General features: G+C 37.8%; 1 protein-coding gene across 2 annotated transcripts in view; it reads right to left on the reverse strand.

Annotated features, from left to right (window-relative positions):
• The window catches only part of EBF1 (early B-cell factor 1), a 538394-nt gene that overhangs the window by 516302 nt on the left and 5316 nt on the right, over positions 1 to 16776 (reverse strand). For both annotated transcript variants that reach the window (XM_006864917.1, XM_006864916.1), the window contains exon 5: positions 7603 to 7676. In XM_006864917.1, coding sequence (XP_006864979.1) covers positions 7603 to 7676 — 74 coding nt within the window. The remainder of the gene's footprint in view (positions 1 to 7602; positions 7677 to 16776) is intronic.

Below are 16776 nucleotides of genomic sequence, written 5' to 3' on the forward strand. Positions count from 1 at the left end.
ACAAGGTAAAACTCTTTGCCTACCATGAAAGTCTTTGATGATTACATAATTTCTTCCTTTTCTAAGTTGAACAGTCCTAGTTCTTTCCACTGAACATAGAAGGACCAAGAAAGGTGAGTGCCAACCGCCCACAAACACAACACAGGCTTTACCCAAGGAGGACAGGCCAAAAGGAGAATAAATTCACTGTTGAAGGAAGATAAGGGTTCACTCTGAAACAATACAATAAATGAAACAGATGCAAAAGCATCTAAAAGGTAGAAATGTTTAAATCGCAATGATAACTATGCCCTCATTAGTTTGTTACTAGTAAGCCTTCATTCACTCAAAACATTTTCTAGGCTTCCATATATGTATCAGGGTGCAATGATTAAGCATTCAGCTGTTACCCAAAGTTTGGTGGTTTGATTTCACCAAGCAGTTCCATAAAAAATTGCCAAGAAAACCCAATGGGGCAGTTCTACTTTGTCACATGGGGTCACTATGAATCAGAATCAACTTTAGGGCTCCTAACAACAACAACCATATGTGACAGGTACAGATTTGGCATTTTCCCCCTTCAAGTATTTGTGGACTTGGAGTTTCCTAATTTGTTCTGCCATCAGAACATGCTCCCAGCCAGTGCTACCACTATTTTACATCCCTCCCTAACTACAGTCCATGTGACAGGAAGCAGTGCCAGTCTCACGAGGAGGTACTCAGCATCTGGTGTCGTACATACACTATGGACTCAAAACAACATGGGCAGGGTTGTGTATCTCCAAACAATTCTGCCTACCCAGGGAAAAGAAATGTCTGAGTCTCCTCCTCGGCAGCCTAACCCAGGTGGTGCATCTCCAGTGGGCTGACTTGCAGCTTCATAAATCAGGGCACCTAAATGTTTCCTGGTCATGGAGCCTGCAGCTCCTCATCCCAAGAACATGGAACTTCCTAGGGTAGGAAGAGGCTCTCTCAACTGGAGAAGGGCATCATTTCAACCTCAGTTTTATATTAAAAAAAAAAAAAATCAAGATACCTTACCTAGTTAGCCAAAATGACTAGATAATGAGACATAGGCGAATGAATCAGAATAGTATAATTAAGGATGACTAGTTTGTAAAGAATGCATTACATAAATAGACTCTTTTATGTTCTCTTTTTCTCACATGTCCTAAAATAATATATCTGTCCTCATAACTCAAGCACTTGAGCTCTCAGGTCCTTCTACTTCTACTTCATCTGTACTCTCCCCTCCCCGGCAATAGTTCAGTCTCTACTTTGCATATGTAACAACTCTGTCTGGTGACTCAATGGTTAAGCTCTTGGCTGCTAACCAAAAGTTTGGTGGTCCAAATCCACCCAATGTCTGTGGAAAAAAGATCTGGAAATCTGCTCCCATAAAAACTGTTGTTGTAAAGTGCCATCGAGTCAGTTCCAACCCATAGCAACCGTGTATAGGGTTTCCGAGGAGCAGCTGGGGAGCTCGAACCGCCGACCTTGCAGTTCAAACAGGTTTGCAGTCTGGCACATTAACCCACAGCGCCCCCATAAGATTACAGCCTCCAAAACTCTATGGGGCGCTTCTACTCTGTCATATGAGATTGCTTTGAGTTGAGGAGACTCAATGGCACCTCACAAAAACTCCCTAACTAATCCTTTCCCTCAGTTTACAAACAGTTGCCAAGTTTTCTCATTCTTAAACAGAACAAACAACCCCAAAAACTTGCTCCTTATTTCCCCTTGAGCTAATTTCTTCAGTGGCAGTTTTTCTTCTTGCTAGAGTTGTCATTATTCTTTGTCACCTGAACCCCATTAAAGGAAAAAAAAAAAAAAGATTCTCAGGCCTCAGCCCTTACTTGAATCTTCTCTCCCAAAGCTCACCTTCTGGCTGCTCGTCTCAGACTTCATGACCATCTGGATCTCTTGGATAATTATGATATACACACCATCACCCCTCTTTGAAACACTCTCCTATTATTTCTACACCTTAGACACTCAAAGTTCTTTCCTTTTTTTTAAATTTAAATTCTACAACTTGCTTCCTCCTAAAAATGTTTCTTGCTAAATGTAATTATTCCTTAAAACATATCCATATCCTTTTCTCTTTGTATAAACATTTCCCACCCCGTCAATCCCACTCCATCCATGGCTTCACCTCTCACCTTTGGTAAAAGACCTCTGAAGTTGCTTATTTTTCACCTGGACTGTCTGTCTCCTCAGCACCAGCCCACAGGTCTAGCCATCTACGGACCTCGCTGCAGAAGAAATTCTGCTTGGATCACCAAAAAAATGTGTGCCCAAACCCTTCATCACCCTTTTAAATCTGTCTCATCTTTCCTCCCATCTTCATTGCTACTTGTTTTCACTGTTTGTTGTTGACCCTGTTTCAACTCACAGTGACCCCATGTGACAAAGTAAAACTTCCCCACAGAGTTTTCTAGGTTATAATCCTTATGGCAGCAAATTGCCAGGTCTTTCTCTTATGGAGCTGCTAGATGAATTTGAACCTCCAAACTTTCAGCTGGAGTACTTAACAGAAAAGCCAGCCATGGTTCCTCCATGGATACTACCTGCCTACAATATTCCGTCTCTTCTCAAAGAGACTAGTACTTTGCCTTAATCTCTCATCATATTTAGTTCTTTCTACAATGCATGCTAGTTATCTGCTTATAAACCTCATCTTTCAGGCTAAACTGTAAGGTCTCTTCTTTTTGTCTCTACATTCCATAGTGCTTTGCACATGGTGGTGGTGGTTGTTATGTGCTGTGGAGTCGGTTCCGACTCTTAGCGACCCTGGACAGGGTTTCCAAGGCTGTAAATCTTTACGGGAGCAGAAAGCCTCATCTTTCTCCCACAGAACAGCTGGTAATTTCAAAGCACTGACCTTAAGGTTTACAGCCCGAATCGTCACCACTACGCTACCAGAGCTCCTTAGTAGGTGCTAAAAGGATGAAAAATCTTTACCATCACAACTAGAATGAAAAAAAGTACATTAATTTTTTTAGTATCCACTTTCTCAATGTTCTCTTATCATCATTCACTTTAAGCAAGAATGTATCAGAACAGGCAAACAGATCCTGCATTCTGTTAATGAAAAGGTTGAGAGCTAGAGTCCATCCAGAAGTACCTCAGAAGAAAGGCATGGTGATCTGCTTCTGAAAAATCAGTCATAGAAAACCTTATGACATACAGTTCTATTCTGACATGTATGGATCCAACATGAGTCAGAATCCACTCAATGACAATTATTTTTTGCTTTTTATTTTTTTACCTCTTCTTTAATACTACTTCTAGTAATATAGAAGGCGCTCTGGTAGCGTAGTGGTTACGAATCGGGCTGCGAACCGCAAGGTCAACAGTTCAAAACTACCAACTGTTCCGCAGGAGAAAGATGAGGCTTTCTGCTCCTGTAAAGATTTACAGCCTCAGAAACCCTGTACAGGGTCGCTATGAGTCGGAACCGACTCCACGGCACACCACCACTACCACCTAGTAATAAAGACACACAGCACTTAGTACGAATCATTTAATTCTAACAACTATCCTCTGAGATAAATAATATTATCTCCCATTTCACAGAAACAAGAAGCCCTAGTAGCATTTGTCTGATAACCCAAAGGTCAATGGTTCAAACCTACCAGCTGCTGCAAGGGAGAAAGTTGTGGCAGTCTGCTTCTGGAAAAATTAAAGCATTAGAAGCCTATGGGGAAATTCTACTCTGTCTTAAATGGTCCCTATGCATCAGAATGGATTTTATTGCACAAACCACTGAGGCAGAGAAAAACTGAGTGATTCCTCAGTCTTCAAGTATCTTAGTCTGGTAAAGACAGACAAACACTGGACACAAAATGACCAGAGGGCAGAGTGCTATGAAAGAAAAGCACAGGGAATGAGAAACGATGAGACTGGGTAACAAGAGGCCTTAACTCAGGCAAAGGGCTAGGAATGCTTCTCTAGAGAAGCCAAGCTTAAACTGGAATCTGAAGGATGAAATCAGAATAAGCCCCAGCATAAGAGGAAGGAAGAAAGGGCAATATCAAGGAACCAGGCTAGCCCTGAGAATTCATAGTCCCCACAAGAGGCCAGGTGCTGCTAATGGAAAAGAAGAGCGTGTTCCTAAGACAGCACCATCCCTGTAACTGTGCTGTGTACACAGAGAGAAAAACCGGCTTCCACTGACTCAGGTGCTGGGAACTGGATTCACCCCACACAGCACAGTTGACATTTTCCATTCCCATCTAAGCACAGGATGCCAGAATGCACTAAGAATCAATCCCTATGGAATCTTGCTTTAAACTATCCTTCAAGGGACCATATTATTTTAGGAACATAAGCACTTGGTATTAGCAAAATGCAATGCTGACTGCTATGATAGATTTCAGTTTACCAGGAACTCTCCCAGAATACCATTGAACTAGCGCCATGATACTGAACCAGAGAGGTTTTGTCTCTGAGAAGGACAATAACTATAATCCATTGGTGGCAAGTCCTTTAGCCAGTCCATGAAATGAGGCCTCCCTTTTGACAGAGCACAATTGATTTCTTAAATTTGTAACCACCTGAAACACAACTCTCTTTTGGCATTTTTCTATTTTTTCCTTTGCCTTCAATAAAACACAATTCTCTTCAGCCCTTTCTTGTTGATCTAAAATCTCTATGTCTCTTTTGCACGTACTACAAATATACAGCTTTTGTGACATAAACGCAAAGTTTTATTGTGCCGTTAGCCTTGATAGAAAGCACTGCAGAAAGTTGTTTAGAAATTAAATATCTAAAACAAGCTATTTTAAAATCCAGCGCCCTCAGTATTTCATGTCTGCAATGAAGAAATTTCATCTTGGGGAGAGCAAGCTGTCTTTCACACCATATGGCAAATGGTGGTGCATAGCAATTAGCCAGGCTGATTAATGGTGAACAGACTCTAATTTTATGCTTATAATTGAGCCTGCATTTGCACCCCTGGTGCAAATTCAGCACATCCCAACTTCCACTTACAACAGGCAAGAAATCAAGAGAAATAAGATGGTGTGGAAAGTGAGAATTTTTTTTCCTAAAGCCCCCTAAAGAGCATCAGATTTGCAATTTAAAAGACTGTTAGGCACACAATAGATGACAGGTTTGTGTAATAGGGTCATGGTGGCCCTAGTAAACAAACAGTACCCCTTACACATCTATGCGCAGCCAGGAAAACTGTAATCTGTAACATTAGCGGGATGACATTTTGAATATGGCTTTTCCCTCTTAGCCACGCAGTACAAATATCATCATTTGCCTTCAGTGGCTTGAGAATTTTTTTGCTATTTTATGTTTCTGAAAAATAGAAAGAACATCAGCAGTAAAGAAAACCAACCAGCATAATAAAGTACTTTGGACCAATGAATTTTAAAAACAAGAAAAATATAAGCTGCATTAATAGAGGCTAGGCCTGTGTGTGAAAGGCATAATATATCTTTAGATATTTCAATAACAGAATTATTTTGAGCATAGTCCAAACAAGTGCAGATATGAGATGCAAATCCGTGATATATAGATTTTAGTTGGTCTATTGGCTGAAATTCATTTTCCTGTCTGTCTCTTTTGCTAGAGTCACATGCAGTAGAACATGGAAAATTCATCTTAATGACATGCTAATTGTGGGAAGCTAAAATAGTGATATGGTCAGAAAAACAGAAATACGAAGGAGGACATTTTTTAATGCTTTTCAAAATGGATTTCTCTCATTTAATTCTGAGAGGGGCCACTCAGTTTTAATTGTACAATTGTTCTTTCCAGTATAACACTATTTTTTCACCTGTAATGTAAGAAATCCATCACCACATTTTTAGATTCTGCTGTTGCTTTAAAGTTAGAGAAAAACAACCTGTCTTTGAAATAGCTGACACGTTTATAAATCATTGACGTGAAAACTTGTGAAGCTCCTGCGCATGAAGTGGCTTCTACACGTTTGTGGGAAAATTCCATTATCTTTCAATTCCGTTCTTCCCCAAACTTTTTGAAACCCCCTCAAATTTTAGAATAATATATAATAATGTCGTTGTTGCTAAGTGCCGTGGAGTCGGTTCCGACTCATAGCGACCCTGTACAGGGTTTCCTAGGCTGTAAATCTTTACGGGAGCAGAAAGCCTCGTCTTTCACCCGCGGAATAATAGTATGTTAAAAAAGAAACTTCTGTATGTATACCTATTACAAACATGGAAATAGTATTTCCACTAAAACAAAAACACATCAAACCCTTTACATTTCCATCTGTACAGTTTTAGGATCACCATTTCCTAAAGAGGCCTGTTGATGCTATTGTTGTTGTTAAGTAACATCGAGTCAGTTCTGATACATAATGAACCTTGTATAGGGTTTCTGAGGACCAGCTGGTGGGTTTGAACTGCTGACCTTGTGGTTTGCAGTCCTGTATTGATCCCATAGCACCACACCACAAGTCTTAAACAGGCCTAGTAGTAGCAAATAAACCCCACTCAGACCAAGGGGCAGTTGAAACTCTAAAGGAATTGATCAATAATGGTCAGAAGCCAAACTGACATGGTGCCAGGAAGAGCCGGAATGGCTAACAAAGCAATTAGTAGCCTTTCTCTGATGCATCATGGCATCTTCATGCTTTATCTAATTACTCAGAATATACTGGGAGCAAGGTGCCGATATTATTTCAGGCAGAATTCTAAGCTGCAAGTTAGAAGGCTGTTGTCTGGTTGACTCTTTCATCCATGGAGTCCAGGGAAGTGAATTTGGTCTGCTTGCCTGTTTTCAAATGTTCTTTCACTGTGATTACTGGCAAAAATAAAGACACTCATTTGTAGGTGACATGAATTTTTATACCTTTCAGGGTATAAAGCTCACTTTCCCTGAGAAATACAGGATAACTAAGATTAAGAGGTCTGATGTAATGAAACGCACACACACACACACACACACACACACACACACATTCATGTTAAAGGAGAATGAGGCCTAAATGTAGGTGGTCATATTTTTAAGTGGGAGAATTAAAAAGGGAGCTGTCACTTTCAAAAGCCCCTCATGGCACAGTGGGTTAAGCAATCAGCTGTGAACTGAACAGTTGACAGTTCAAACCCACCAGCTGCTCCATAGGAGAACGATGTGTCAGTCTATTCCTATCAAGATTTACAGCCTTAGAAACCTAGGGAGAAATCCTACTGTGTTCTATAGAGTGACTATGTCAGAATCAGCTCAACAGCAATGGGTTTTTATAACTTTCAAGTCTTAGCCAAACAGAGGCCACTGCTGATTTCAATAGAACCCTTAATCATTTTACTAGCAATGCAGTTGAGCACATTTATTAGCACTAAAAGGGTTATATTGTATTTTATTCCATTGGAAGGGAGAAAGGAAGGGCACTGCTTTGTGCCCATTAACAGTGTGATATCAAAATGGAAATGTATGTTTTTCAGGATGAAATCTAATAAATAATTGAGAAGCTCTGTGATGCCTGATACTTTACTACCCAGTACTCATGTTTAACAGTTTCTTTTAGATGGTCTAATAAAATCAAGATAGATGCATATTCCAAAGTAGACCTGAGTTCACCTAGATTTGGGATACAACTTCATCTTCTCTTTGCTAATTAAAGGGGGAGAATGCAGTATTTCTTACCTGCACATGATCTCGTGGGTGAGTAAGACTCGGCACATTTCTGGGTTCTTGTCTTGGCCTTCATACACTATGGCCTGTGAACAAACGCATAGTTTTAGTTAAGAATGGAGCCAAGTAGCAGAAAACAAACTATCACAATTGAGTTCTTGAGCATTTTACTACTGCCACTGGCCAATTAGCTTTTAGGAGCCCAAAGCCTCACTGAGCTGATTGTTTCAAGATTCCTTGTTAAGGATCAACCCAAATTGAGTGGAACAGGATACGTTTGTCTCTTCCCTGTCAAGCATCGTATTATGATGCACATTTTTGGATCAGTGTGTAGGATGGGCTTCTGTCGTCAAGACAACCACAATTCTCCTTTCCATCCAGAATAAAAATAAGTCTAATAAATGAAGAGGAAAAACCCAGAAGGTTTAGCAGATTGAGATACAATTTATTTAAAATATAGAAAAGCACATGGATTTGATTTAAATGTTAATATATGTGAGCACAAGTGTGTACATGTATTTATGTTTGTAGTTTTCTCACTTTACTTCTTCCAACCCCAACATTTAGTGTTCTTGTGGTTTGTACTAGAAAACAAGAAGGGAGGAGGCAAAGGAATCCATTCAGTAACTCTGTCTTCTGTGAGATGAATCATCCATCAGTCAGGGAAAAAATCCCTCTGCCCGCCAACAGGCTAAAAACATGTTCATTCCCAGGGTGTACACCCACCCAAACAGTAATACTCACAGACATATGCTGGGTATGGGTGAGGGCTTAAGCCACAGAATTCTTTCTCTAACCTAAAAATAATTGCATCCATCTCTCAAAATCAGAAGTTCCAAACCACCTCACCTGTCTATTTTTTTTGTAATGTATATACAAGCATTTTGTTTATGGTCACCAGGAAGGTTTACAAGGACCTCGGCTTCCTGGTAGATATATATATATATATACATGTTAATAACCAGGCCCCAAAAAAGCACACAGCTATTTGGTAGTGCAGTGTTCTGCATGGGGGTACATTTTAACTAATTTAACACAGCATCACTGCATAATACTAATATAACACAGCTTCAAATTGTTAATAAAATTACTTTCACACATTGAAATAACCCTCAAGTTCTTGGTGACAAAATGACCTAAATTAACCAGAGACCATCTTATTTAGTACATACAGATGCTGCAATGGATAATGCGTGGTCAGCATTACCATGTTTTGTGTATGAACCTGGATTTTCAGAACTTGGAAATAATAGGTGCAACTTAAGACACCGTGTGCGCAGGTCCTCAAAGCAGAGCAGGCTGGTTATGATACACCACTACATTACAAAATACAACTAGCAACACGTTTTTTAATGAGGAAAAGTACTGCATGAGGAGAAAACATTTGTCAACCACTAACCTATCACAACCATTTTCTCTGGTTAGTCTATCATTTGTTGTTCTTGCCAAGTATTGCTGAGTCAGTCCTGAATCACAGTGACCCAGTACAGGGTTTGTGAGAGGATCTGGTGGGTTTGGGTTCAAAATAACCTCCAGTCCAGTGCTTTCTCCTACTGTACCACACCACGATTCCTATCATAGCCTTGTCATTGTTGTTGCTAGGTCCTTCAAGTTATTCCGACTCACAGAGACCCTATATAGGAATTCCAAGGAGCGACTGGTGAATTTGAACCACCAACCTTGTTGTTCAAACTGACCTTGCAGTCCAGTGCTTTATACCACAGTGCTACATCATAGCCCTGTGTTTTTTCTTTAATTTTATTTTGACATAATTTTACACTTAACAGAAAAATGTCAAGGCTATGTAAAGAATTCCAGGATACCCTTTAACCAGATTCTCCAAATGTTTGCATTTTACTAAAATTGCTTTATTCTTTTTTTTTTTTTTTTTTCCTTGAACCACTTGCTAGTCAGTTACAGACATGCCCTAAATACTTCAGCATGTGTTTCCTTAAGACAAGGAGTTCTCTTACCCAGTCACCGTACAGTTATCAAAATCAGAAAATTAGCATTGATACAATCATCTAATATACTGACCTTATTGAGATTTCACCAATTACTCAATAATGCTCTTCATAGCACAAGAAAAGTCAATCCCAATCACTGCATTCAGTTGTCATGTCTCCTTTAATAAGGAACAGTTCCTGCATCTTTGTATTTCTTTCAATTACACTGACATACTTGAAGAATACAGGCCAGTTATTTTATAGAATTTCCTTCAATCTGGATTTGGCTGATACTTTCGCATGGTGAAAGGTAAGTACTTTGGAGCAGGAATTCTTCTCTTCATCAAATCATACTGTCAACTAGTTCCACCAGTGGCCGTGTAAAGTCTGATCATTTGGTTCAAGTGTTATCTGCCATCCACCAGAGATCTTCAATCGGGTTCCTCACTGTAAAGTGATCACTTTATCCTATGCGATTCCTAACTATCTTCTGGGGAGATAAACTAGGTGTGTGTGGTGCTGTGGGATAAAGCACTAGACCGCAAGATCAGTTTGAACCACAAGGTGGGTAGTTCAAACTCACCAGCTGCTCCTTGGAAACCCTATACAGGGTCACTATGAGTCAGAACCAACTCAATGACACTTCACAACAACAAAAACGATTTAAGCAAACAGTGATGATTCTTTCCTGTATTCTAAAAAGACCTTCACAAATACCTAAAAAGTTATTTTACTCAAGAAAATGCATTAAGTAAATTGAGACTGTTTTTGCAAAACCCGAAATAATATTTGCCTTCTTTGTTGACTGCATCGCTGCAGCAAGATCAGAGAAACACATAAATAACTGATTAGATCTAATACATGGTATGAAAAAAAACTCTAATGACGCATTTCTGATAAATTATTATCATTAAATTTTTGTGTGCTTTCTTAATGCCTCTGATAACACTTTAGTTTTTGTCATGCTACACTAATAATGCAAGTAATGTCGGAAATAAATTCACAGATATTAGTGGGATTTTCTCTACTATTAAAATAAAGGGGAAGTTTTTTTGGGAGGTCAGGATGTGTCAATTTCATCAGAACTTCTCACTTTGATTCTTTCGAGTTCCATTGAAATCATTGGGCCCGTCCACAGCGCTTAACAACAACAATATGATGATAGTCAGCTAAAGTTCTGCTGCAATGCAAATATGCTTATGGGCCCTTCAAAGCAGTAGGTAATTCACAAACTCTAAGAAATCAGATCTTGGTGACTTTGTCTCTGCAGCATCACAGAGCCTCCCTCTGCAATGCATCTCTTTACCAAATACCAAACTGCCTCTTCGCTACTGTCAGCAAAGTCAAAACTGAGAATCCTTCTCTCAAACAAGCCTAGAAAAATGAAACCATGAGTTTGGATTTGCTCAGAAATCTTTACACTCTGGGGGAGGGATGGAAACACCAAGTCTCTGCAATCCCTCTCCTGGAGGCCCCCAGAGGAATATTTTTCAGCACATGAAGGCCCAGAAAGCAGTGTTGCTTCTGTGACTTCTGAAATATAAGCAAGGGGAACAGCAGACTTTTCACTTGACCATAGAATCAGACCATAGAATCCTCTAAGTAGAGTAAACTAGAGTCTAAGGTGAATAAGGGTAGCTTTGGAGTGTAATTCAAAGGCAGGTCCACCTCCAACCCCATCTAAGTAGTGTTTATTACTGAAGAAGCTTGTTACATTAAAAAAAAATTAAAATTAAAGACAGTAACATACAGAAAGTATGAGACCCAAAATCAATATTCTGATAAAACTCCAATATAAGAAAATATGATAAATTTAATTTGACAAATGTCTCTGATCCTGTTTTTTCTTTAAAGTAAGACTTTTTTTTTTTTTTTTAATGCCACCAAGTTCTCCTTCCAGCCTGCACACCCCTGGGAACTACACATCAAATCTCCGTCGTCTTCATTGAGCACAAATGTCAAGAATGGTTCTCAGCTCAGAAAACCACAACTTTAAGCCTAAAAGGCAAGGAATCCTCAAACACCAACTTAGGGAGAAGTTTCTGTTTTTCTTCCTAATTTAAATATGTGCCTCTGTGGGGTATGAGTAAAGCTGGGAGATCACAGAAGCATATAAACAGCACTGACTCCTTTAAGTGAAACCATTTTAATAGACAGCTGGTTTAGAGCCCAGACAATGGGATACCAAGAAGAAGGCTTATTTTCATCCTCCATAGTAAATCATGCGTCTGCTCACTGGGACGAAGGTAGTCTGCTGTGAGCGCGACAAAGACAACAGTGGTTTAAATAAATCAATGTGTTTATCAGGAGAGAGGATGGGAGGCCTGCTACAGAGGTGGGCAGGAGGGAGAGAGGGATCATATAAAATATTATTTAAATAGATCAACTGATGGTGAATCAAATTGAGATTTTTAACCACAGAAACAAAAAAATATAATATCAAATGGAAAAATGTTACTAAAATTAAGCATGCCATTGGCAAGTAAATCCCTCAAGGTGGCAGAAATGTTCACAAAGGAAGAAAAGTAAAGAGCACCAACTTCATCTCAACTTTGTTAAAAAAACAGTGAAATTGCTAAGCAAGGTGTCAAAATTGGGCACAATTGGATCAGATCTCCTATTTTTTTTGAGCTACTAACTTTCCAACACTCAATGTTTTCCTTTAATGAACAGACAGAAAATACCATATATGATTTCTAAATACTCTTTTAACTTTCAGGTTGAGAGTTTTTTCCAGAATAATTTTTATAGACATATATAATTTCTTTAAAAGAAGAAAATAAGAATTGCTAAACTTTCACAGCCTTATGTAACAACAGTGCTGGACATTTTACTAGTAGAGAATAAAATGCTAGCAATGATAAATTAGCCTATAACAAGTCCATCAAGATATAAAACCTGCCTCGGTTGCCACTGTTTTAAAGGGCATCTTGTGAAATGTTAGTACTTCCTTGCTTTTCTACAATATCATTGGGTCTTAAAAATTCATTGAAACTCACTGTGGATAGAGTGAAATGAAAAATACATGGTCAACATACACTAGGATCACACTTCAATAGGATGTCAAAGGAAAGGCAGAGAATGCAGAATGCTCTTTGTTTACTTTCCTAATAGTTTTAACTCTTTGTGTTCCATGTCAAAATAAAGGGAATTGGCTCAGCCAAATCTGAAGGGTGTTTTAGGAACAAAATGTTTTCATTAGGAGTCTTTCTTGGTTTACAACCAAGCAATAGCAGACTTGTTATCACAAGTTAAAAAAAAAAAAAAAAAAAAAAAGTTGAAGGTAAAAAAAGAAGTAAAACTATAACAAAAAAACTCTGAATTTTCCATTTCAATAAAGAAATTAACCTTGAAAATATGTTACTCCTTTATACAAAATAAAAGGCCAAACAAAATGTGCCACTTCAGAGAAGAATTATTAGTTCATGGATGTACTAAGTATAAAGTGTATTCTAAATACCAACTGCCAATGTTCCTTTGGAAGCAATCATAAAATAATATGAGTACCTACAGTATCAATACACTACAATATTAATCATTACATTCTATCACCAATGTCCTCAATTTAAAAAAAAAAGCACTATTTAATGTAGTTTCAGAAATTTCCAATAGGTGAAGGAGCCCTAGTTAAAAATTAACCCATGCCAAGCTAAACACTAAAAATCTGATATTTCATAAACAGTTGTGTCAAACAGCAATCCAATATTAATAAAAATTTAGAAAAATAATTTTGCTTCAATTAGCAGCTTGGCTACTGGTAAAGAAATTGCAAAGATGTAATTTCAGCCCAGCAGCTAAGCAGGCCTGTTGTCAGAACTGAATTAGGAAAGTCGCGAAGGAATGATATCATACTCTGTATGCTGTTCAGTTACATCACAGCTTTGAATAAAAAAAATTTTAATGTACGAAAAACAGATACTTTTAGAACAAATCTTTTATGTCTAAAATCCCTATTCAAATACCAACATAAAAATTAACTCATTCTAACAACCCATATTACATTTCTTCCTCTAACATTAATAAAGACATTTCACCCACATGGTAACTACATTTACATGTATTTTAATAGATAAAATTGGCTTTGTCGGCCCAATGGTGTAATAATAATAATACAATAATAAAAGCAACCAATGTATTAAGCACTTAATATGTGCCAGTCACTGTCATAAGCACGTTACATGTATGAATTCACTCAATTCTCACAAAAGTGTTTTGAGGTTGGGGTTACCATTATTTCCATTAGTTTGATTCTAAACCCTGACATATTTTAATTATTCTGTAAGCCCAAATTATTCTTGTTCAACAACTCTGCATACAATTCACTAATGTCCAAAAGCACTTCTCCATCCATCTCAACAATATAGGTAAAAACAGAAAGAACAGACTATTGGTACAGTCACACAAATTTGATAAATGCATCACTACTAATATGTTCGTTTTTAATGCTATTCAAACATTCACATGGAAACAGCTCTAGCGTAAATATCCCCGAACAAATGGCTGTATATTATCCAGGAGGGAGCAGTTGGACCGCCAGACTGGGGAAGTACTAGGCCATCTGGCTCCGGCAGTCTCTCCAAAACCATCAGCTTTGTTTTCACCCCCAGACTCCAAACAACACATTTTCCACTGTGATGAGTTTACATTTTCCCAAACACAGGTCCTGATCATGCATAAAATTTCCAAACTTCTTCATTCCTCTATGTGCAAGGAAATTTAAATCACCTGCATTTTTGACATGTTACCAAAGAAGAGAGAAAGCTGCTAAAAGAGGGCTCTGTCTATAAACTTGCCCTATTCTTTTGTTGTTTGTTCATTTCCCAAAATATATGAAAGAACCTTTCTCTGGCCTACCGAACTCCTTTGGAACTTATTGATATACTAAAAATGTGTTTATCTACCAATGAAGAACCATGAACTGAAAGGGTTGTTAATCAAATCTACATAACCGTGGCAGGATATAATCAAACAATCAATAGGGAAAAATGCACTTGCATCAATAACTTAAAGTACCAGAATCATCAAAATAAACATACAAAGAATTCTAGCTGGGATGAGGAATCTGACAGCATTTCTGATTACTGCACCCTGAATTCCCACTGTGCTGGGACTTTTTAGGGTCCCCTTGCCACATCATATACCTGTATATCCATACATACAAGGGTTGCATGGCTACTCTATTCTCCTTTCCAAAAAAACTTTTGCTTGAGGGCAAGAAATGTTATGTTTTGCATAATCTTATGGAATTTAACACCCTTTCTTTGGATCATAAAATATGAATTTTTTAATATCAAGATGGTGGCAGGAAAGAGATACTTGTGTGTTTTTTTTAATAGAAAATTTAAAGATAAATAACTCACTGAAGCAGTTCCATAATATAATCAAATTTCAGATACTACTGAAAAATCTGAAATGAGGCACATTAAACCTCAAACCTTCCCCACCCAGTATATTTGAGCTTCTGCAGTAGATACTGTTTCTGGAGGCAACAGCCATAAACTTCTGGATCCTACAGGGCTTTATGCATGTTCACTAATGGAATACCAAAAACAGCAATGACACAAAAACAACCTATTTTTAGTCCTGCTAAACTTGGTTTTGCACAAGCCTTCCCAAAAGCAAGCCTCTTATTTTCTAGTTGGTAGACACATTTTTAAAATATCATTCTCTCCTATGTGTTTTATAAGAGAGGCAGAGAATTACAGGGCTCACAGTCATGCCCACTCGCTTCTAATGAAGCTTTGTCTTTCTTCATGGGGTCCAATATTAAGAATTGTTACCCAAAATAATCTAATGAGATGTTGTCAAAAGGTGTGAACTACTGTGTCATGCTAATACATCTTGGTTGATTGGATACATTTCTGTTTGGTCTCAAAACCTCTAACCCCACCCAAGAAAAAGAGCATTCTAAGAAAATGCAGAGTGCCCAGCTAGGTAGGGCTGTGTTTGCCATTGATTCCCTTTGAGTTTTAACCCTAACTTACAGTTCAGGGATATGACGACTCACATTTAAGGCTGCATCTCTGATCTGAAAGATGTTATAATAATAAACAGAGCACCTAAGAGAGAACACTTGAACAGTGTCTAGGTATTCCGTCTACAATTTATGACGTTATTAGAACTCATCACATCACTGAACGTATTCCATTCTGCATTCTAAATATCAAATTCCTGAGTCCACCTGAAAGAATTACACAGTGGAGGAAAAACACAACCATTCATCAGTCAACTTATGTCAAGTACTACATATAAATTATTATGTCACAGTTAGGGAAAGTTATGCTTTTTCATGTTGATCTTCTTTATGGAGACCGTTGCATTAACTGTGTACATAAGAAGCTAACCTGCTTCTAAAATTCTTTCCGCACATACTCAAAAAACAAGCAACCAGATCAGGGGCAGGGATTGCCTTGCAGAGTGAAAGCTACAGAGATGGTGGTTATCTGAGCAATGATTGTGAAAACAAACAGGTATGCCTTGAAAAATTCATTTTTCTTGTTATTTTCAGATGAAATTCAAATAATTATTTAAAACTTTTTTCAGGTCACTCCCCACCAAAATATATAATTGCATATATTTATAATTTTCACTTTTCCTGAGATGTTATATTAAGGCAAAAGATTTTCTCATCTTGCTATTATTTAAAACACACTATATTTTGTTCTTGTTCCCTGCTCTCTCTCTCTCTCTCTCAACTGATAGGACTTAATGACACTGAGCTGTCAAAGAATGCCTTAAACTACTTTTTTCTCAAGCTCTATGATCTTACTTAAAAAAAAAAAAAAAAAGTGGTTTTTAATGTGTTGTTTGTTTAAAAAAACTCAAACAATTATTCTCCATCATTTTCATTAAAAAGTGTGTAAGTCCTGTCCATTTCATCATGGAAAAAATTCACTCTTGATAATGCTTTTTGTTTAGGTAGATCTCAAAGTTTTGGGGCGGTTTAAATCAGAAAGAAGTTAATTACTTCAAACATGTTCTAATTTTGTCCTCCTTACAATTGTTTGTTTCATAGGACTGCCTACAATTTAATAAAAATTAAACATTTGATATTGCATAAGCAGCTAAACCTTATCTAAATTTCTTTTTTTATCTTTTAAAAAGTAAATCATAATAAATATATCTAGAACATGTATTAGAGATCATGCTTTATCCCTTCCTCTACCCCCTCCCACTTTTTTGTTTTGTTTTTTTAACCTCAACTGAGAATGACAAGAAAGGATAATCAGAATATCTAAGA

This window comes from Chrysochloris asiatica, unplaced genomic scaffold (genome assembly GCF_000296735.1).
Source record: "Chrysochloris asiatica unplaced genomic scaffold, ChrAsi1.0 scaffold00073, whole genome shotgun sequence".
In the NCBI taxonomy this organism is placed as follows: Eukaryota; Metazoa; Chordata; class Mammalia; order Afrosoricida; family Chrysochloridae; genus Chrysochloris; species Chrysochloris asiatica.